This window comes from Dendropsophus ebraccatus, chromosome 8, assembly GCF_027789765.1.
Source record: "Dendropsophus ebraccatus isolate aDenEbr1 chromosome 8, aDenEbr1.pat, whole genome shotgun sequence".
Lineage (NCBI taxonomy): Eukaryota > Metazoa > Chordata > Amphibia > Anura > Hylidae > Dendropsophus > Dendropsophus ebraccatus.
Genome location: NC_091461.1, coordinates 7682921 through 7706896, shown reverse-complemented (window position 1 = coordinate 7706896; position 23976 = coordinate 7682921). Strand labels below are relative to the sequence as shown.

The window sequence follows — 23976 nt, the reverse complement described above, 5'->3', positions numbered from 1 at the left end:
ACGTGTGTAGTGTGGTATATAAGGAAACAATCGGTGTGTAGTGTGGTATATGAGGTGACACCAGGTGTGTAGTGTGGTATATGAGGTGACACCACGTGTGTAGTGTGGTATATGAGGTGACACCAGGTGTGTAGTGTGGTATATGAGGTAACAATATGTGTGTAGTGTGGTATATGAGGTGACACCACGTGTGTAGTGTGGTATTGAGGTGATACATGGATTGTGGTGTTGTATATCACCTGAGGATTTACATTGTGCATCCCAGTGCTGTCCCTCTGGAGTAGTTGTATGAGTGTCTGACGAACAGCAGTGTATCTCCCGGTGTGGTGGCCAACAACAGTGTGTAACCCGATGTGAAGTCAGAGTAGTTGTACGTGTGTCCGGCAGGGGCAGCAGTGAGTCTCCGGTGTGTTGTAGTTCTCTGTGTGTCCGGCAGGGGCAGCAGTGAGTCTCCGGTGTGTTGTAGTTCTGTGTGTGTCCGGCAGGGGCAGCAGTGAGTCTCCGGTGTGTTGTAGTTCTGTGTGTGTCCGGCAGGGGCAGCAGTGAGTCTCCGGTGTGTTGTAGTTCTGTGTGTGTCCGGCAGGGGCAGCAGTGAGTCTCCGGTGTGTTGTAGTTCTGTGTGTGTCCGGCAGGGGCAGCAGTGAGTCTCCGGTGTGTTGTAGTTCTGTGTGTGTCCGGCAGGGGCAGCAGTGAGTCTCCGGTGTGTTGTCGCCGCTGTGTTGTGTTGTGTGTCGGTGTGTGTGTGTTGTCGGGCAGGCTGCACTCTGGAGCGGCGGCGGCAGAAGATCTCGGATTTCTCCAGGTCCTCCCGGGAGAAGCTGCAGCAGCAGAGGGAGAAGATGTTCTCGAAGCTGACATCTATCCTGCAGCAGGCCGTGGAGGCGGTGAGTGACGGCGGCGGCGCCCGCTACTCCAGCCCGGGGACCCGGCACGGCCTCCGGGCAGCTAGGCCTCAGGCCGGGGACTCTAGTGTGGGTGGGCCCGTGGAGAAGAGCAGAAGCCCGGGGAGAAGGAGACGCCCAGGGGGCGACACTGAGGGATGATGTGGCCGGAACTGAGGCCGGGGCCAATGGCAGCTGCTTCCCCTCTCACTGAGGAGACCGAGGAGAATGCCGTGGCCATGTATACACACACAACTGGTTATTTATTTATATATATATACACACACACACACCTAGTGATAGATATACATACAACTGGTTATATATATATATATATATATATATATATATATATATATATATACACACACACACACACACACCTAGTGATAGCTATACACACACACAACTGGCTACACACACACACACCTGGTTATAGATAGATATATACACACACAACTGGTTATATATATATATATATTCATTCACTCACACACACACACACACACACACACAACTGGTTATATACACACACACACAACTGGTTATATACACACACACACAACTGGTTATATACACACACATATAACTGCCTATATACACATTACACACATAACTGGCTATAGGATAGACAACACACACAACACACACGGTGTAACAGGCTGTATACACTACACAGTGTGACACGCAACAGGCTATAGGAGAGGGCACGGTGTAACCGGTGACGCTGTACAGGAGAGGGCACGGTGTAACCGGTAACGCTGTACAGGAGAGGGCACGGTGTAACCGGTGACGCTGTACAGGAGAAGGCACGGTGTAACCGGTGACGCTGTACAGGAGAAGGCACGGTGTAACCGGTGACGCTGTACAGGAGAGGGCACGGTGTAACCGGTGACGCTGTACAGGAGAGGGCACGGTGTAACCGGTGACGCTGTACAGGAGAGGGCCTGGTGTAACCGCTGACGCTGTACAGGAGAGGGCACGGTGTAACCGCTGACGCTGTACAGGAGAAGACACGGTGTAACCGGTGACGCTGTACAGGAGAGGGCACGGTGTAACCGCTGACGCTGTACAGGAGAGGGCACGGTGTAACCGGTCACGCTGTACAGGAGAGGGCACGGTGTAACCGGTGACGCTTTACAGGAGAGGGCACGGTGTAACCGGTGACGCTGTACAGGAGAGGGCACGGTGTAACCGGTGACGCTGTACAGGAGAGGGCACGGTGTAACCGGTGACGCTGTACAGGAGAGGGCACGGTGTAACCGGTGACGCTTTACAGGAGAGGGCACGGTGTAACCGGTGACGCTGTACAGGAGAGGGCACGGTGTAACCGGTGACGCTGTACAGGAGAGGGCACGGTGTAACCGGTGACGCTGTACAGGAGAGGGCACGGTGTAACCGCTGACGCTGTACAGGAGAGGGCACGGTGTAACCGGTCACGCTGTACAGGAGAGGGCACGGTGTAACCGGTGACGCTTTACAGGAGAGGGCACGGTGTAACCGGTGACGCTGTACAGGAGAGGGCACGGTGTAACCGGTGACGCTGTACAGGAGAGGGCACGGTGTAACCGGTGACGCTGTACAGGAGAGGGCACGGTGTAACCGGTGACGCTGTACAGGAGAAGGCACGGTGTAACCGGTGACGCTGTACAGGAGAAGGCACGGTGTAACCGGTGACGCTGTACAGGAGAGGGCCTGGTGTAACCGGTGACGCTGTACAGGAGAGGGCACGGTGTAACCGGTGACGCTGTACAGGAGAAGGCACGGTGTAACCGGTGACGCTGTACAGGAGAAGGCACGGTGTAACCGGTGACGCTGTACAGGAGAAGGCACGGTGTAACCGGTGACGCTGTACAGGAGAGGGCACGGTGTAACCGGTGACGCTGTACAGGAGAGGGCACGGTGTAACCGGTGACGCTGTACAGGAGAGGGCACGGTGTAACCGGTGACGCTGTACAGGAGAGGGCACGGTGTAACCGCTGACGCTGTACAGGAGAGGGCACGGTGTAACCGCTGACGCTGTACAGGAGAGGGCACGGTGTAACCGCTGACGCTGTACAGGAGAGGGCACGGTGTAACCGGTGACGCTGTACAGGAGAGGGCACGGTGTAACCGGTGACGCTGTACAGGAGAGGGCACGGTGTAACTGGTGACGCTGTACAGGAGAGGGCACGGTGTAACCGGTGACGCTGTACAGGAGAGGGCACGGTGTAACCGGTGACGCTGTACAGGAGAGGGCACGGTGTAACCGCTGACGCTGTACAGGAGAGGGCACGGTGTAACCGGTAACGTTTTATAGAATATATCATTATGTAATATAGAAGACAGGGTAAGATAAAACACTTATAATGTGCACACAGTATACAGTATATATGTCACATAGGGCACCTGTTATATATTCTCTAGGGAAGAGGGCACCTGTATATACATCCAGTAGGGCCTGCACTGTAATATGGGTGAATATTTTTTTGTATAGGTGAAATTGATGTTGATGAAATAATGATGTCCGTAAAGCGTCAGTCAGTATGTATGTCATGCTGGTACATATACAGGAGTCACTCTACCTGGAGGACAGTAACCTCTATGCTTTACACTGCTGCCTGCATTCACAGAACAGGAAACCTGCTCATAGCAGAGGTCAAGGGTCAGGGAGGACATGGAGCAGGCAATGTCAAGGAAAAGGGGGGAGAGATGACCAATAAGGGGGCAGGCTAGGCGGCCCCTCCTGTGCTTGTATTGAGGGTTTTGTTCCTTTTCCTGCAGCTGGCTCCTTCTCTGCCGTTACAGGAAGATTTTGTGTATCACTGGAAAGCCATCACCCATTACTACATAGAGACATCAGGTGAGTGTGCTCCTCTGCCGCAGGATGCTGGAGATCACTGCCCTGTATGGGGATCATTATAATGCACTTATATAGGTGGGATTCCCTGATGGCTATACTGGGAGGGGGGCACAATTACCCCCGTGAGGTCACATGAATTGGTCAGCCAGTCAGTAATCCTCATATAGTTGACAGGTAACAGGTGAATTAACCTTTATAATTCTAATTCTCTGTTGGCCCCTGGATCAGATGATAAAGCTCCTGTGACCGACACCAACATCCCGTCCCATCTGGAGCAGATGCTGGAGATTCTTGTGCAAGAAGAAGATGAGCGCGAGTCCGGAGAGACGGGGCCTTGTATGGAATACTTACTACATCATAAAGTCCTGGAGACCCTGTACACATTGGGGAAAGCAGATGTAAGTCCATCTCTATGTGTCTACCACAATATATGATATAAGTCCATCTCTATGTGTCTACCACAGTATATGATATAAGTCCATCTCTCTATGTCTACTACACTATATGATATAAGTCCATCTCTCTATGTCTACTACACTATATGATATAAGTCCATCTCTATGTGTCTACCACAGTATATGATATAAGTCCATCTCTCTATGTCTACTACACTATATGATATAAGTCCATCTCTCTATGTCTACTACACTATATGATATAAGTCCATCTCTATGTGTCTACCACAGTATATGATATAAGTCCATCTCTATGTGTCTACCACAGTATATGATATAAGTCCATCTCTCTATGTCTACTACACTATATGATATAAGTCCATCTCTCTATGTCTACTACACTATATGATATAAGTCCATCTCTATGTGTCTACCACAGTATATGATATAAGTCCATCTCTATGTGTCTACCACAGTATATGATATAAGTCCACCAATGGCTGCGTTGGGAACTGCAGGGCTGCTCATGCCTTGGTCCCAGCACAGTTCAGTAGTGTGGCTGCATGCAGTGTTAGCAATACTGAGCTTCCCCTGATATCTTTATAATGAATGTTAGCAGTAGAATAGACATTAGGAAAGCTGACTGTGTCAGTATTGCAGCAGCCTGCAGTGAGTGACCATTATCCCTGCTTGCTCTGCTACACTATGCCACTACTGACACAGACAGCTTACCCAAAGTCTTATGTCTATGTGGAATATCCAGACTGATTCCTCTTCATGAATGTCAATGAGCTGTTTTAGCCAACTGGTGTTATAATACAGATCATAAACTAAACATATAGATACACCCAGCGCAGATAATTAGTGGGTCAGTCAGAATAAGGAGGGTCAGGATTATATAGGTGACAAATACCTGTATAGAAATCCAGCTAGAAAGGTGAATATGTCACTTGCCGAGATGCCGATATCAATGGAGTTCAGCCGAAGTCCACATCCAGCTTTTATGCAGTGTAGAGATGTTAATCAATGGGAAGAAATCTTCTGAATCTAGCCCTGATGAAGGTGTCCGTGTACACTGAAATGCATAGGATAACTTCTGGCTTGCACTAGGATCCACACCTAAGGAGAGTGACGTCACTCAGGATCCCACTTTTTTGCCACAGAAAACTGGACTGTGTGAACTTATGTGCAGTGCTACCGGCCGGAGCATCTGCCGAGTTCAGAAGATTTCTTCCCATTGATTAACTTCTCTACACTGCATATAAGCTGGATGTGGACTTCGGCTGAACTCCATTGATATCGGCATCTGGGCAAGTGACATATTCACCTTTCCAGCTGGATTTCTATACAGGTATTTGTCACCTATATAATCCTGACCCTCCTTATTCTGACTGACCCACTAATTATCTGCGCTGGGTGTATCTATATGTTTAGTTTATGATCTGTATAATTGGGGGAATATAGGGTGTCCCCCACACACCTAGCAGCATTTATATATTTTTGTATACAGCGCTAGAGAGCATATCAACACACGGTGTATACTAACACTGTGAGTTGACTGCATTACCAATATGGTGTTATAATATGCTTTTTGTGTTATATTTAATGTCTCGTCTGCCTCCCAGTGTCCTCCAGGAATGAAGCAGCAGGTGCTGGTGTTCTATACAAAGCTTTTAGGAAGAATTAAACAGCCTCTGCTCCCACATATCAATGTGCACCGCCCCGTCCAGGTAAGCAGTAGCCCATAGGGGATCGTAAATAAAGCCGAAACACTGTATAATCAACTTTTTAATAAAATTTGTGGGAGAATTTATAATTGGCTCTTATTTTTTTTCTTCAAAATTGAAGAATTGTGTGACTTTAAGGGTGGCTTCACACATATTGTATTCGCTGCGAATCCTGGTACAGTAAAGTTGAATGGGTTACATACCCATAGTGGAATTGTCATTCCGCTGCCAGTATGTGACCTGGCCCCTTTAACCCCTCGCAGCATACATTACCTGCTTGGCGCCGCAGCTCCATGTGAGGCACCTGGCTCCTGTCGGTCCCCATCAGCCAATCTATGCTGCCTGTGCACTGATTGGCTGATGGGGACTGACAGGAGCCTCACGTGCAGCTGCGGCGCTGAGCAGATAATGTATGCTGCGGGGGGTTAAAGGGACAATGCTGGCAAATTCCACTGCGGGTATGTGATCCACCCAGGACTCACAGCTGATTTCACTGGAAACTTGCAGCATGAAATCAGCTGCGAATCCAGTACGCGTGAAGCTACCCTAAAAGTGGATATGCCTATGCAAAAACTAGTGTGGCCAGACAGTTCTGTGAATTTATCAATATATACACCTGCACAGGTGTAAATCATAGCAGATATCTATGAAAGCTCAGCGCTAGGACAGAAGAGTGAGGCAGGTGATGAAGTGACTGGTTTATTAAGAGATCTGGGCCTCTTGTTAAACCGGTTGAATCCAAAGTCACTGGGATTTACTTAGTGTGTGAAGCATAAAATTCACACACAGCTGTGTAACCACAGCACTTCTGTTTGCTGCATTAAAGGGGTACTTCAGTGAAACAAGTGTTCTCAAATCAACTGGTGTCAGAAAGTTATACAGATTTGTATATTACTGTATATTTAAAGATCTCCAGTCTTCCAGTACTTATCAGCTGCTGTATGTCCTGCAGGAAGTGGTGTATTCTCTCCAGTCTGACACAGTGCTCTCTGCTGCCACCTCTGTCCATGTCAGGAACTGTCCAGACCAGTAGAAAATCCACATAGAAAACCTTTCCTGCTCTGGACATTTCCTGACATTGTATGGCAGGAATACCAGGTGTTCTCAGTATGAGATTGTGAACACTTTTGCATTGAGATGAATACAAAGGTGAAGTACTTACAATACCATCAGTGCTTAGTCACATCATCTGTCCGTCAAGCATCAACCGCAAACAAAACCGCAAGTGGCTGAAACCAAACATCAGTGCAAATCAGTGCAGGACAGAGAACAAATCATCACCAGGAACATAGCATTACTGTCCTAGAACTTTAACTGGGGAGAGGCTACCCAGGCCTACACTATGGAAGCGTCCTTACCACAGGTACAAACCTCTCTATAATAGATGGCTGGAGCTCTCGGGTTTTATACACAGAATCACTAATCTTAATACAACCTGGTGTTACACTAACTATAGAATACACTGATTTTGTGTTTGTTTGGATTACCTCATGTTAAAGAATAGAATGGCCACTTCTAATCCTAAGAGGACAATACTCACATAATGGGACAATGCACAGAGAAGTCCTGAAGTCATGATATGAGGTTTGCCTGATTGTTTAGATGATACTATGCGCTATACAATATTCTGTTGTATCAGAAAGAGCTGGTTAAACCTTCTGTTGGTTCTGCAAACTATTTCCATTCAATCAGTGAAAACCTTCTTCAAACTTTCTGGATGACCTAGAAGTCTCATGTGTACGGCCATCTGGGTCATACATCAGTAAAGGACTTTTAAACATGTAAAATGGAGACTATTTTATATTCCTACACACAAAATGGCAGCCGATACACTTAAAATAGCCTTACGCCATCTCAGCCTGAGCACAGGCAGAAGCATACAGGTATTGTGGTGCCTGAATCTTATAGAAAAATACTTTTATTATTTACTTTTGCAACAGAAACTTATCCGGCTGTGTGGGGAAGTCTTAGCGAATCCGACTGAGAATGAAGAGATCCAATTCTTGTGTATTGTGTGCGCCAAGCTGAAGCAAGATCCGTATCTCGTCAACTTCTTTTTAGAGGCAAGTTGTTTAGGAGGGTCCACAGCAAGGAGTTAACCTCACAAAACAGTCATAATACCTTCATTGTGCCTATAGCCATCCAAACAATAGTTACATGTTCTGTGAATACAGTCTGTGCACGGAACGTGTTACGGACCAAATTCACATACCTCCTGGTATCATTATGATGCCAGGAGCTCCAGATAATACTGATACATAATGCCAGGAGTTCCGATAATCCGCTCTGTTGCACACCCTCCGTATATACGGACTGTGCACAGAATGTGTGCATAAGGCCTAAGTGTGGTTTTTATGATTTTCGCCTAACATACAAATAAAAAAATACATTTTAAATACATTACATAATACAATATAGTATATGTACTGAATAATGGTGCACTGCAGTTTTAAATTTGTTCTACAAACACTTCATACCATACAACAACATAACATAAGCATGTCTCTCTTCAAAGAATTAAAGGGTTAAGTTAAAGTTTTTCTCTTTCAGAGCAAGCTGAAAACATTCGATAGCGCCGGATCTTCCCACAACTTGGGGGCAGTTGCCGGGGGCAGCACAGGGGAGGTTGTGGCTAATGACACTGGGCAGACTCAGCCTCCAGGGGCAGATGGGGCAGTACATGCAAGCCCTGCCCTTCTTAATACTGCCCCCACAGATAAGCCGGAAGCCTGTGCAGCCCCCGGACCTTCATCTAATCACATCCTGCAGGACTATAATTTGGTCAATTCCTTATTAAACCTGACAAAGAGTCCGGTGAGTTTTGCCTGCAGTTTCTACAGATCTAGTTTTGCTGGATATGTGACAGAATTCAGCATATAAACCCTCTCTGAAATCTCTTCTAGGATGGCCGTATCGCTGTCAAAGCCTGTGAAGGGTTAATGTTGCTGGTAAGCCTGCCAGAGCCGGCGGCAGCCAAGTGCCTTATGCAAAACACTGCCCTGTGCGAGCTGCTGACCGACCGGCTGAGCTCCCTCTACCGTGCTCTTCCACAGTCCATCGACCCCCTGGACATCGAAACTGTAGAGGGGATTAACTGGGGGTAAGAGCATACCTCTTCTGGAAATGTTTTCTTTTGAGCCCTTTATTTCAAAGATGTCTTCATGTCTGTGTCAATGCATGCTACAAATTATTTAGGGGCCAGTTTAAAGAGATAGTAGAAAGGAATAATCTGATCACATTGAACTTCCTGAAAACCCATCTCTTCAAACTAGGCTACAACCTATAATTCTGCACTGTGACTGGCTGCACTTTACCTCCTGTCTCTCTCCCCGTACCTTATAGATTGTAAGCCCTCGCGGGCAGGATCCTCTTCCCCCATGTACCAGTCTGCCATTTGCCTTCATGTAACCTGTTTTGATCTTGTATTGTTTCTGTTTGTTACCCCCTATTGTATAGCGCTCTGGAATTAAGAGCGCTTTATAAATAATAACTAAGGGACAGTTCACAAAAAAAAAACCTGGTGACTTTTATTTAAAAAAAAATCTCAAATCTATCTGTACTTATCAGCTGCTGCATGTCCTGCATGAAGTGTTGTATTCTCTATGGGGATTTGCTACTGCTCTGGACAGTTCCTGACATTCACAGAGGTGGTAGCAGAGAGCGCTGTGTCAGACTGGAGAGAATACACCACTTCCTGCAGGACATACAGCAGCTGATAAGTACTCACTTTCTGTGAGTCTATAGCTCTTAAATGATACATTTTTAATAACTGCGTATACATTTGGAGTATGTTTCATTTTGCATAATGCATCACTATAGACCTAGTTTTCTTTGTGACACCACACCTTTAAAGGAGAAGTCCGGCGAAAATTATTTTTTTTATATGTTATTACTGATTGAAAGTTATACAATTTTCTAATGTACATTAATTATGGGAAATGCTCCTATACTGCTATTTCCCTTAAAGGGGTTGTCCGGCGATAAAAAATTATTCACAGAATAACACACATTACAAAGTTATACAACTTTGTAATGTATGTTATGTCTGTGAATGGCCCCCTTCCCCGTGTCCCACCACCCCCACCCGTGTACCCGGAAGTGTGGTGCGCTATACTCACCTGTCACGTGCCGACCACGGTCTCCGATCCTCAGCAGTGACGTCTTCTTCGGGAGGCCAGCGGATCTTCCCGAGTGCCGGCCGCCCTCTGCAGCGTCATCCGAAGCTCAGCCGCGATTGGCTGAGCATAACTGTGCTCAGCCAATCGCGGCTGAGCGGCTGATGACGCGGCCACGTCATCAGCTGCTCAGCCGCGATTGGCTGAGCACAGTTATGCTCAGCCAATCGCGGCTGAGCTTCGGATGACGCTGCAGAGGGCGGCCGGCACTCGGGAAGATCCGCTGGCCTCCCGAAGAAGACGTCACTGCTGAGGATCGGAGACCGTGGACGACACGAGATGCGGTGAGTATAATGCACCACACTTCCGGGTCTAGCGTGGGTGGGGGGAAACACGGGGAAGGGGGCCATTCACAGACATAACATACATTACAAAGTTGTATAACTTTGTAATGTGTGCTATTCTGTGAATAATTTTTTATCGCCGGACAACCCCTTTAATTTAGTGTACCAGGAAGTGTTAGAATTCTCTCAGAAGCAGTGACGTCACAACAAAAGGTGTAATTCCTATGGAGTGTCCAGCAGGGGGCGCTCTATATATAGAAGTCAATGAGTACCATTGACTTCTATATATAGTGCGCCCCTGCTGGACACTCCATTGGAATTACAATGGATGTGTATGTAATGTAATATACAGTGTTTTTGATTGAATACATTTATGAAATACTTTGGGGAGCAAGTATCCTTGCTCCCCAAAGTATTCCATAAATGTAAGCAATCAGTACATCACAGTAAGCCCGCCGCTACCGAACGCCCGCCACTGCCGCCGCTGTGGACTACTCTCAACTACTACTCTCCCCACCTGCTCATAGCATGTGCAGGTGATGGGAGAGTAGTAGCCGGGTTATATGGCTGAGATCGCCGCCGCTCATCACTGCAGCTATCATCCCCCTCCGCTCCCCCCTCCTGCTGCTTCCTTACTCTATTTGATAGCTGACTTCCTGCCGGGCCGCCGCTCTCCGTTCACACGTGCCGGCGGCCGGGCAGGAAGTCAGCTATCACATAGAGTAAGGAAGCAGCAGGAGGGGGGAGCGGAGTGGGATGATAGCTGCAGTGATGAGCGGCTCCCCTGCGCGGCATCGCGGCGGCGATCTCAGCCATATAACCCGGCTACTACTCTCCCATCACCTGCACATGCTATGAGCAGGTGGGGAGAGTAGTAGTTGAGAGTAGTCCACAGCGGCGGCAGCGGCGGGCTTACTGTGATGTACTAATTGCTTACATTTATGGAATACTTTGGGGAGCAAGGATACTTGCTCCCCAAAGTATTTCATAAATGTATTCAATCAAAAACACTGTATATTACATTACATACACATCCATTGTAATTCCAATGGAGTGTCCAGCAGGGGCGCACTATATATAGAAGTCAATGGTACTCATTGACTTCTATATATATAGAGCGCCCCCTGCTGGACACTCCATAGGAATTACACCTTTCGTCGTGACGTCACTGCTTCTGAGAGAATTCTAACACTTCCTGGTACACTAAATTAAGGGAAATAGCAGTATAGGATCATTTCCCATAATTAATGTACATTAGAAAATTGTATAACTTTCCATCAGTAATAACATATAAAAAAATAATTTTCGCTGGACTTCTTTAAGTCTTCAGAGTCCCCCTTTAGGGTAGCTTCACACGTACCGTATCGCTGCGTTTTTATTCGCTGCGTTTTTGGTGCGATTTTTACATGCGCGTTTTGATTTTCACATGAAAATCATGTGAAAATCAAAACGCGCATGTAAAAAACGCACCATAAACGCAGCGATAAAAACGCAGCGATACGGTACGTGTGAAGCTACCCTTAATGCACTTTATCAAAAAAACTTAACTTATCTCCTACATTTACAGTTGTGGCTACAGTTATATAGGGAAATTAAATGGGTGAAAGGGGTTATCCAGCATTAGAAAAACATGGCCACTTCCAGAGACTCTTGTCTTCAGGTCAGGTGCGGTTTGCAATTAAGCTCCATTCATTTCAATGGAACCGGGTTGCAAAACCTGCACCCAAACTGGACACAAGAGTGGTGCTGTGTCTGGAAGAAAGTGGCCATGTTTTTCTAACGCTGGATAACCCCTTTAAATGTAACCAAAAAAAAGGAAAGTTTTATATGATGGTATGATTATTTTTATTGTTATAGTTTCTATCTGCAGATTCTTTTGTTGTTGTGCATATTGATGCAGTAATCCTGAATTGCCCCCCTTTGTTTTCTCTGCAGGCTGGATTCATACAGTGTTAAGGAGGACGCCTCGGCCTTCCCCGGGAAAAGGGCTCTGATCTCTTTCCTGTCCTGGTTTGATTATTGTGATCAGCTTATTAAAGAAGCGCACAGGGTGAGTGCACCATTTTGTTGGTTCAAGTTTTTGGTGTGAAAGCTTTATTCTTATCCCTTTCCTCTCCTTCTGTCTGTGTTCCCCCCTGACCTCTCCTAAAAGGACAATTAGATAATACTATGTACGTCTGTATGAATATAATAGAAAGCAGATATATAAAATGTCTATTTCTCCTAAGATGGCGGCAACCACTATGGCTCGGTCAGTGCGGGAGAGGTTCCTGATTAACGTGTTGGAGCCGCAGCTCATGCAGACGTAAGTGTCTTATGTTATATGGGTAACATAGCCATCGCTGTTAAGATAAATTATAGTTTCTTGTTTTAATATTGTATCCTATTACCTGATCATAGGAAGGATGGAAATTAATAAAATGTTTAAAACTTTACATATATTAAGCTAAATGAATGCATAATATTTATGCACTTTAAGGGAATCTGCCACTAGGTTTGTGCTGCCTTTAGGGGAAGGATAAACTAGAGAGAGAAATGCTGAACAGATCGGTGTATTACTTACATCATTTTGTTCCGCCATTCTCCTAACATACAGGAGAATAGGATGACCGCCTATACACAGCATGAAAAGATAACTGCCAAACATCAGCTGGTGGGTGGAGTTTTCTGCTTCTCATGAATATCCAGGACTACTGGGCTCATGCACATAATGGACTACTTATTGTCCATGTTATTCCATGTCCATGTTACTTATTGTCCATGTTATTCAGGCGATCTCTGGATCAGCTGCATAGAAAAATGTAAGTGATACATCATTCTGTTCAGCTTCTCTGTTACTAGTTTATGCTACCCTTATATAAGACTGCAGAAAGCTACTGACAGAGTCTCTTTAAAGAGGATGCCCAGGCAAAATTAACTTGTCCCCTAGCCACAGGATAGGGGACAAGTAAGATATTGTGGGAGTAAAGAGCTGAATAAGCCAGAAAGTACTTACTTGGCTCGGCTGTGGATAGGGGCAAGTTAACTTTGCCTGAACAACCTCTGTAAGCATTCTCACGTGATGCTCATCTCTACCAGAGAACCCTTGTAATATTTTTCCACTTGGCCGAGGGTTCAGTGGGTGCATGTCTCTCAGTGACAGGTGCCTTTGTTATATTTCATTTCGTCTCTTTCACTTTCTCAGGTCTGAGATCGGTATCCTGACAGCCACCTCCCTCCTTCATAGAATCGTGCGGCAGGTCACATCTGAAGCTCTGCTGGAGGAGATTGTATTTTTCCTTCTTGGAGAAGACCGAGAACCGGAGATCCTGAGTGACATACAAAGGTTCCCATTACGCCATCGCCTTATAGAACATTGCAACCACATATCAGACGAGGTAAGAGCAGCCCCTACCTTTGCCATTTCTGTGGGTTTTATAAAAGTATAACCAAAAGTGTGTAACAAGAGACCAATAATGATTAAACCTGTGTAAAAGGATCAGGAATAGTGTTGAGCAAATTTCATTTAAGTGTCTGGAATTGACAACCTACCCGAACGCTCGGCGTTTGACTCTTGGCGTCTTGAGAAAGTGGATGCAGCCCGAGGACTAACTGGAAACATGGATATAGATTATGGTTGTTATCCAGGTTTTGCAGGACTCCTGGGTCTGCCTCCAACTTCTCCAGACGTGGGAAGTTTAATGCCGAACGTTCAGGTTTGGAGATGTTGCCGAACCCAGACACTTTCATGAAGTTCACACAACACTAGTCATTAACATACCATAATTGTATGGTTAACTATTGTAACTATAAAAGCAATAAAGCTACAAGAAATAAATGACTGACTGTTACATTGTGCCAGAGTTTGGATTCTGCACAGAAAATCTGCAACAATTTGCAATCCAATATATGTGTTTATAATAATCCTGTCTATAGTAGAAAAAAATCACTGAGGTTCACAAGCTATGCTGTGATGTTTAAGGTTATGTTCACACACGGTACAAACAATGGCCGTTGTTTGGCACTCAAAAACAACGTCCATTGTTGCATTGAAATCAATGCAGAACGACCAGAAATAATTGGCATTTCAATTATTTCCACGGCCGTAGCTAACACTGGCTGCTGTTCAATACGTTGTGTGAACAATGGCTGTTGATTGCATTGAATTCAATGCAACATATTTCAATTTGAAGAAAACAGCCGTTCTTTTCATAAAAAATATGTTGTCTAAACATAGCCTAAATATGCAACATGGCTTATATTTTCACAAACGTCATCTTTTTCTATGCATATGGACATTTGTGTTAGGCACAATGTGACACACATGGGTTTTGCTTTAGATTTCTGTATGATTCTGGGGCAGTTTTGTACCCGGGTCTTCATGTTTGTTATCTAGTGATGTCAGCAGCTGCTAACAGTGTTCTCCATGCCCACAGATCAGTATTATGACACTGCGGCTCTTCGAGCATCTACTACAGAAACCTAATGAGCACATCCTTTATAACCTAATCCTGCGAAACCTGGAGGAGAGGAACTACACTGAATACAGGCCACCCTGCCCTGAGGACAAGGACATAGTGGAGAATGGGCAGATCCCAGGAGCAGTGTATGTATAATGAGTACGGAGGCTACCTCTCCTCTATGCAGGGATCCTGAGTCTCATTTACGTTTACCTCTTTCTATAGGGATCTTGAAGAAGATCCGATATTTACAGATATCTCTCCAGACAATATGCTATCTAAAGAATGGTTGAGTGCGTCTCCTCCCATCACACCTGATCATCAGAAAAACGATGGTAAAACCGAAGTACACAAAATTGTCAACAGGTGAGTCCTGGTAGTATGGGCCTCTCTGTAAAATATATCGTCTAACATGGATTCTCCTTCTGTATAAACAGAAAGCTTTAGGCTGTTCTCACACTGGTTTCATAGTTCTATATATATTTTTTATGTAAGTTATGGGCAGAATAGTGTAGCGTACAGAGCTATTAGATATAGTGATTTATAAAAATAAAATTACATATAATCTTCATCCACTTTTAACAGTCAGGATTTATTACATTACTTAGATAACATCTATATGTCAGAAATAATTAAATAGAAAAATCCAAAGCATTGCCACCCCCTGCTTAAAGCCATGTTCACATTAGAAAAAAATAACCCAAAAAAGGGTAAAAATAAGTGCAAAGTTACCAGTCTTAGGGCTTTATTACATGAAGTGATAATCAGCAGAATCATGCCGATCATCGCTCCATGTAATAGAAACAATGATCAACGGCTAATACTAACTTTAGGTAGCGATGCACGGCCGAAGTCTAACGATTGAAAACTTTTATAAGTTACCTCTTCTCCTGGTCTTCTCCTGTCCTCTGCTTTACATTATTGTTCAGGCCGCCATCAGCCCATCTAATAGGACCCTTAGTGTCCCAGTAGAACATTATAGTCCTGAAGCGAGCTTGCTGTGATGCCATGATGGAATAAACTCTTTTTTGCGCTTTATATCTGCCTGCTTGATGCTGTTGGCTACATCGCACTTCAAGTCAAAAATCATTGGCGCTGTTTTAGTGCTGCCATTTCAAACAGCAAGACAAAACAAATAAAAAAACACCACCACAATTTTGCCAAATACAGTGAACACAGCCTAACTTTTACAAAACTTGAATACACTAATGATGTAGTGACATTACGGTGGAGTGCTGCCCTTCTCTCTGCTCACACAGACTGAGGTGGAGGCTTTGGTCTGCTGTAACTACTATTACACCAACAGATCTGACGAAAGCCAAACCCAGGAACAGACTATAAACAGAGAACAGGTCATAAAGGATGGATTGGATTTCTCCTCTTTTCAAATCCATTCCTGGGTTTGGCTTCAAATCTTTGGCAGATAATCTTTCGTCAGATCTGTTGGTGTAATAGTACCTTAAGGGTCCTTTTACATGCATCAATCATCGTCCACAATACAGCTAGATTGTCGCTAGTTTCCAGAAGGCACGATGAATTGAGCGGCCAGACTGCGTTAATGATCGTTGTAGCGTTTTTTTGGCCATTTAAATGTATTGCTATTGGCTGCACATTCCCTGTTTACAAAGCCCAATAGGGATGTATTTTGTTACAGTACAAAAGATGCGATCAGCCGAGGATCGGGCATTTTTCCGCTTAGCTGGTCACTATCACTTTTACACAAGCCAGTATAGCGTTTCTAGTGGCGTTCTTGGACGTTATTCGTCATATGTAAAAGGGCCTTAAGCTCAGGGCTGCATTGTAACTGATCCTTGGGATGAAATAAAACAACTTTATTATATATGGGGGGAAAAAGTCACAAATGATGCTGCGTCTGTAGCCGTAATTCTAAGCATTGTAACCTTTCTCCCATACTATATAATTAAAGTTGCGGCGCCACTATTTTATTACAGCTTTCTGTGGTCACATGGCTTTAGTTTAGATGCTTATTCACAATGTACACTTCCACAAGCTTTAAGCTCTTATATTTTATATATTTTGCAGTTTTCTCTGTCTGGTTCCTGATGAAGCTAAATCTTCCTATCAAGTAGAAGGCACTGGTTATGACACCTACCTCAGAGACGCCCATCGACAGGTAGGGATTTGGTCTATTAAAGGAGAGGGTCTCACTCATATAAAGAAAGCTTAAAGGGGTTGTTCACAGAAGAAAAAAATCTTTCAAATTAACTGGTCCAGGCAAGTGCCAGATATTACACCACTTCCTGCTGGACATACAACAGCTGATAAATACTGGAAGACTTGAGATTTTTTTTAATAGAAGTAAATTACAAATCTGTGGCACCTGTTGATCTGAAAGAATTTTTGGTGAACAACCCCTTTAAATACTCTAATTACAAGTTCTTCTACTCAGTTCCTCTTTATTTCGGGTTTTACATACATGTGTTGCAGGGTAAACCAAAGTGCGTATAAATCCATATTGATGTTGTTTGCGGCACATGTATTTACAATGGGGAGATGAATTATGGGGCAGCTAAATTGTATTTTGGAAATTATTGAAAATTACCATCCATTGTGGAAAAATAAAGCCGATCAGTAATCCTGTTAGGTACATAAACAGAAGGGGGGTACAGAGTGGTGCATGCAGCTCATTCACCAGACGTGTCAGGGGAACTCAGGGCAAGGAATTGGTAGATGCGGCGCTGGCGGCTACTGGAATAGACAGCACAAACAGAACAGGCTCATTGGACTTAGGATCAATACCGCAGGAAGGCCATGCATTCATGTTACAGTTTTACACCTCAGTTACCCTGTAATGTTTTGTGGCAAAAAACTTTAATTACCAAGTTTATTTTCCATGTAAAGTTCCAGTAACAAGCTGTTTGCCCCCTAACATGTGTTTCTGGTTTATTAAAGATTAGATACGTGATATTTAAAGTGTCACTGTCGTGAATTTTTGCAGAAATCAATAGTCCAGGCGATTTTAAGAAACTTTGTAATTAGGTTTATTAGCCAAAAAATGCATTTTTATCATGAAAAAGCAGTTTGAAGCTCTCCCCCCTGTCTTCATTGTTCTCCTATGGAGAGAGCTAAAGAAAAGACCAAAACAGGACAACAAAGAGTTAATCTACAAATCCCTCACCAGTTATCTCCTGGGACAGTCACCACTGACCTGTCTGAGCTCAGATTACAGCTGTCACCCAGCTCTGTGCCTGTAATCCTCTGTTATCTGCTTTCTCCTGCTGGCTAACTCCCTACTTCCTCCTCCCCCCTCCCCTCTCCCTAGAGCAGACAGGGTACGACTCATGCAACAAGTCACAATTTTCAGATTTTTTGCAGTGGATGGAAAAGAGGAAGGAGGGGGGACCTGGGAAAAGGCTTTTTACATGCAGATAATGGCAGATTTGGCTAATAAACCCAATTACAAAGTTTCTTAAAATCGCCTGGACTATTGATTACTGCAAAAAAATAATAAAAAATACGACAGTGACTCTTTAAGGAAGCCTGACGCTAGCCCCACACACTATTCTCTGGTTTTATGTCTTCATCATTGTATAATGATATGGTCCTGCACATTTGTAAAAGGTTTTTTCTATCAGTGTGTGGCTATTGTCATGCTCTCTGCTTACTGTCAGATAATGGGAGCACAGTTGTATCCACACGTCATACAACCCCTTCAGCTTTAATTGCAGAAAATTGGACCAGCTGTTTATTGTAATTCTTGTAACGTGACAAGTCCCCTTGTGACCATCCTTACTAGAGATGAGCAAACCTGGAGCATGCTGGAGTCGATCCGATCCCGAACTTTCAGCATTTGATTAGCAGTGGCTGCTAAACTTGGAAAAAGCCCTAAGGCTATGTGGAAAAGATGGATATAGTCATTGGCTGTATTCATGTTTTCCAGACAACCTTAGAGCTTTATCCAAGTTCAGCAGCCACCAGTAATCAAATGCCGAACGTTCGGATCGACTCAAACCCGAACCCGGTTTGCTCATCTCTAATCATTACCCTGGGACCTGTTTTATGTCCAGGGTTTAGAGAATGTCTCACAGCTTCTTATCCTTTCCCTAGTTCCGGGACTACTGTGCAATCTGCCTGCGCTGGGATTGGCCAGGTACAGCAAAACCCATTGAGAAGTGCAATTTAGAAGCTCCATTCTTCGAGGGACATTTCCTGAAAGTTCTCTTTGACAGAATGGGCCGGATACTGGATCAGGTACACGTCAGGCTTACTGCTTTTACTACCCACTCTACATCGTCTTGTAAAACCAGGAAGGTCACATTTGGCTTCTGACACCCCAACCATATAAAAGATAAAACATACACAACATGTTTGTAATGCTTTTTGTCTGACCAGTGGTGGACATAGTCCGCAGAAGCCCCCTGTGCCAAAAAATAACATGTGGGTCCCTGGCTTTCCATTCCCTCAGAGTGCCCTATTATTTCTTTATAGAACGTCACCAGAGAGTGCTATGAAATTCATTAAACACCCACAGGGCCATATAGTTTGGCCACCTTTGTGTCTGACATGTCTGTTTCAGGGCTGATCACATGTCACTTCCTGTTAGAGTAGTAGAGAGCAGTGCAGGATTATGAAGTTTGCTGTAATATAGGGGCGGTGTGTGGTCACAGCCATGGGATTACTATCATGGGCTCTGCCATGTGGCTGTCACAGTATTATGGGTAATGTGGTGTGGTTATTACTGTACTGACACTATGTAATGGGAATAGCAGTGTGTGATGTCGGCTAGGTGAAATCACGGTGTAGGTACTATGCAGCTTTAATGCGGGGATAGTCTGCCGCGGGCGTTTTATTTCAGAGGTATCACAAGCTTTTGGGGATCAGAGCTGGTGACAGACTATAGGAAGGGTTGGTCCTATAGTTGATGGCTTATACTTCTGTGCCTCCATATTTGTAACTACATTTTAGATTTTTACTGTTTGTCTTCAGTAAATTGATGCCGATTCTCTCCACAGCCTTACGACGTGAATTTACAAGTGACTTCCGTGCTTTCCAAGCTTTCTCTGTTCCCTCACCCTCATACACATGAGTTTCTCCTGGACCCCTACGTCAACCTGGCCCCTGGGTGCCGCTCCCTCTTCTCAGTCATCGTAAGGGTGAGTTCTTTACCGTTCACTTACAGTATACATGATTTATTATTTGGACCCGTTCACACAGAGCAAGAGGGGCGGAATTTCGCCTCCATGTCATAATGTCGTATGCGAGAGACGCTGAGCGATGCAGCGCACGCGCCTCCCATAGATTGTCGTTATGACACAGAGGCTAACGGCATTCCGTGGCGGACAATTCCACCCCTCTTGCTCTGTGTTAACGGGGTCTTACATTGTAGGACAAGGGGGGGGGGGGATTTATCAAACTGGTGTCTTAGTTGCCCCTAGCAACCAATCAGATTCCACCTTTCATTTTTCAAAGAATCTGTGAGGAATAAAAGGTGGAATCTTATTGGTTGCTAAGGGCAACTAAGACAATTCTACTTTGCACCAGTTTGATAAATCTCCCCCAAGGTTTTACCAGTGAATGCAGGGCACCCAGGAAAAAACTTCTTTTATGCAGGGCACCCGGGGCAAACAGTCTTTTATGCAGGGCACCCAGGCATACACCTTATGAACCTCTGGTGATCAGCCATTATTGCTGGGGAACTGCACCTATTAATGTAATACAAGGTCATGCTGCATCCCCCAGAGCAGAAGCCTCTCCTTCCAGCCACTCTGAGCTCTGACATCCACATGAATAAAAGCAATGCAGCATACAGTTAATTGTCTTTTCATGTACACGTAGTACTGCACTGCAGTTTCCTATAGGAGCTTTGAGAACAGTGTTTGGTGCAGGTTTCTGCTGCATTGTTACCAGTATAAGTGAATACGTCTTAACTTCTATTACTTTCAGTGGGGTGGCCGTGGCCCTATCTGTGTGTTGTAGAAGAGAGATTATACAGAGATTTTGCTGTATATGAGAAGCCTCCCATATATAGCTCCTGTTCCATATTCATATATAGTCCTCAGATCTGCAGTGCCATTGGTTGTCACCCAGTTTTCTGGGAAACATACGATAAACAGAATATTCCAATTGATTTGATCCTTTGTGCTGCCGCAAATATTGCCTGTATATTTCTCTGATAGGAGACAGGAGATGTACGGCCCATAACAATGCATGTTAATGGATGCACAATTGGTCGTGCCTTGTGAAGGTGCTGCAAGCAAGCACCAAACTTGCTGGTTGGTGCCTGTTTGTAGCTGTACAAGGTAGAATATCAGGCAGTGTAGAAGGATCTTGGAGGAGCTCATTCCTGATAATGTTGATGTCTTTTTCTTTCTAGGTGGTTGGTGATCTAATGGTGAGAATTCAGAGAATCCCAGATTTCACCCCTAAACTGCTGCTTGTAAGGAAGAGATTACTGGGACTGGAACCTGATGGTCCAATGTAAGTTCACACTGACATATTGACACCTTATAGTGTTCTGAAATCAGACCCAAAGCATACAGTAAGGCTGGGTTCACACTACGTATATTTCAGTCAGTATTGTGGTCCTCATATTGCAACCAAAACCAGGAGTGGATTAAAAACACAGAAAGGATCTGTTCACACAATGGTGAAATTGAGTGGATGACCGCCATATAACAGTAAATAACGGTCATTATTTCAATATAACAGCCGTTGTTTTAAAATAACAGCAAATATTTGCCATTAAATGGCGGCCATCCACTCAATTACAACATTGTGTGAACAGAGCCTTTCTGTGTTTTAAATCCACTCCTGGTTTTGGTTGCAATATGAGGACCACAATACTGACTGAAATATACTAAGTGTGAACCCAGCCTGAGGCTGTATAGCAACCAAAACAAGGAGTGGATTGAAAACACAGAAAGGATCTGTTCACACAATGTTGTAATTGAGTGGATGGCCGCCATTTAATGGCAAATATTTGCTGTTATTTTAAAACAAAGGCTGTTATATTGAAATAATGGCCGTTATTTACTGTTATATGGCGGCCATCCACTCAATTTCAACATTATGTGAACAGATCCTTTCTGTGTTTTCAATCCACTCCTGGTTTTGGTTGCTATGGGGACCTGACATGAGGACCAAATACAGCCTCAAATATACATAGTGTGAACCCAGCCTTAGGCTGTATTCCCATGTTCCGTGTCCCTCACAGAACACGGACGTGGAATGCCTCTAACATACTCTCCCCTGCCCGGGCAGCATCTGTATTTAGACGCTGAGAGCGGGTGAACTGTACAGATATGCGCCGCGCGGCCCTATTACACGGCTGTCACCGCTCCGTGTACAGACTGTTGCTGTCTACCTTGGGATTTTGGTTCCTGTTGCAAACCAGCGATCAGCCGACATTGTGCGTGTCGGCTAATCATTGTTTTACCACATCAGCTATTACATGAAGCTTCATGTAGTGATACCCTTAGAAAAGCTACAGGAATCATCAGTGTCTATGTATGGGGAAGCTGGGTAACTGGTCTGTGTATGGGAAAGCTGGGTAACTGGTCTGTGTATGGGAAAGCTGGGTAACTGGCAATATGGCCACTCAGCAAATCTATGGGCCGATGTACTATATTCCTCTTTCTTGCATTTCTGCATATCATGGCACATTAATTATTCAGCAAAACCTGCTAACACCCCTGTACCACTTTTAATGGTAAACATGTTTGTTGTCACTCGGCTTTTCTAGATTCCTGAATGACAGTTTCCTTCTCATGCAGTGTGTTGCTATGCATGACCTGTATAAAAACTAAGTAATATACCTATGTGGCCTGACTTTTTACTCAGCTTTCCCAGATTCCAGTACTGTATATTTTTGGGGCTAATAAATGTTATGTGCCCAGGAAGGTGATACAGCATGACTGGAGGACTGGTAGATGACTCCTGATGTCTGTAACCACGGCCATAGAACACGCCTTTAAGTAGATTGTGTGGGGGAAAACCGAGTGATGGCCAGTATGGCCACCTTGACAGTCTCAAAAGTAAATACAGAATAGTATATGAAGAATATAGAATATGCCTTTGGTGCAGATTAGCTATTTGGTAGTAAAGGAAAGCTGGGTTGGATCTGTAATATACTTATAATATATTTATACTACTTTCCTCAATGCAATGATGTAACTTCTCCTGTTCCTCTCTCACAGTGTTGACCACATGACATTGTTGGAGGGGGTCATCGTGCTTGAGGAATTTTGCAAAGAACTGGCTGCCATCGCCTTTGTCAAGTACCACAGCTCCACCACGCCTTGATGCCGCCCGGGCACTAACACTTCTGCATCTACGAGACCAAATTTTACTTATTTAATTTGTTTTTATTTTCGGGCAAGGACTTGGAAAGAAGGGAAAATCGGATAGTGAACTCTGAGGCAACTTCTCCAGGCTGAAGCCGCTCGCACAGGGGATGTTAGCAGTGGATTTACTCTCTGTTCTCCGTTACTTTTTGTGTTGTACAGAACTTTTTAATCGTCTGGGATTTTCCTGCAAGATGTCTGGATTTTGCATGCTTTTTAGTGTAAAGACTCGTGTCGCCACAAATCAGGAACAGCCGATGATGTCATAGATTCTGACAGCGGTGGGCGGAGTCTACTCATTTGGATAATGTTTACATAAAAAAATTAAGTATTTTACCACAAAACATTTCAGTGTTCAGCATCAGCACAGAGCGGGCTGTCCCCATGGGCGTCTCAGTTACATCCTCTCCCATCCCCAATGTATTAAGAAAACAACCTGGGGCTCAGAATGAATACCCTGTCCACCTTCACCATCACATTTTTGTATTGAACCTGGACGCTCAATTTATTTTACAGAACAATCTAATGTGTTTAGGAACTCCTACCTTTATTTTATTCTTCTAAAAAAAACTCTCTGGGCTCCGACTTAGTTGGAGGAGCAGTGTCTGATACAGTGGATTATGTCCGGTCTGTGCACGTCACACGGTCACCTGTCATCGCTCCATCATGAGAACAGACAGCGAAGCGCTCTTGTGTAATGTGCTGTGGTGCCAGCCTTCACTGCTTCATGTGCTGCTAGATTCACCCCCATCACTTTATTTTTTTTTATATATATATTTGTGCAGCAGATGTTTAGTATTAGAGACCTAAGCTTGTAAGAAAATAATATATTTCATGACCGGATGTCAATTATCTTATCGGTATATTTGCTTTCTGTATATATGTAATGTATAAATTGTATTATACATGCATATAAAGTCATTGCCAGGA

General features: G+C 44.5%; 1 protein-coding gene across 1 annotated transcript; it reads left to right on the top strand.

Annotated features, from left to right (window-relative positions):
* Nucleotides 1-224: 224 nt before the first annotated feature.
* On the top strand, nt 225-23976 carry FHIP2A (FHF complex subunit HOOK interacting protein 2A). Its single transcript, XM_069979721.1, has 17 exons — nt 225-884; nt 3645-3723; nt 3952-4121; nt 5744-5848; nt 7786-7908; nt 8396-8659; nt 8749-8945; nt 12240-12354; nt 12533-12609; nt 13489-13681; nt 14720-14889; nt 14969-15109; nt 16787-16877; nt 18812-18955; nt 19717-19857; nt 21078-21181; nt 22900-23976. The coding sequence occupies exons 1-17, from the start codon at nt 840-842 to the stop codon at nt 23003-23005; spliced, it is 2265 nt and encodes a 754-aa protein (XP_069835822.1). The 5' UTR covers nt 225-839; the 3' UTR covers nt 23006-23976.

Excerpts from the sequence above, each read along its gene's own strand:
- FHIP2A (XM_069979721.1), top strand. The coding sequence starts at position 840 with ATGTTCTCGAAGCTGACATCTATCCTGCAGCAGGCCGTGGAGGCG. Across the intron at positions 885-3,644 it reads TGCAGCAGGCCGTGGAGGCG|CTGGCTCCTTCTCTGCCGTT; the intron begins GTGAGTGACGGC and ends CTTTTCCTGCAG. Across the intron at positions 12,355-12,532 it reads TTATTAAAGAAGCGCACAGG|ATGGCGGCAACCACTATGGC; the intron begins GTGAGTGCACCA and ends ATTTCTCCTAAG.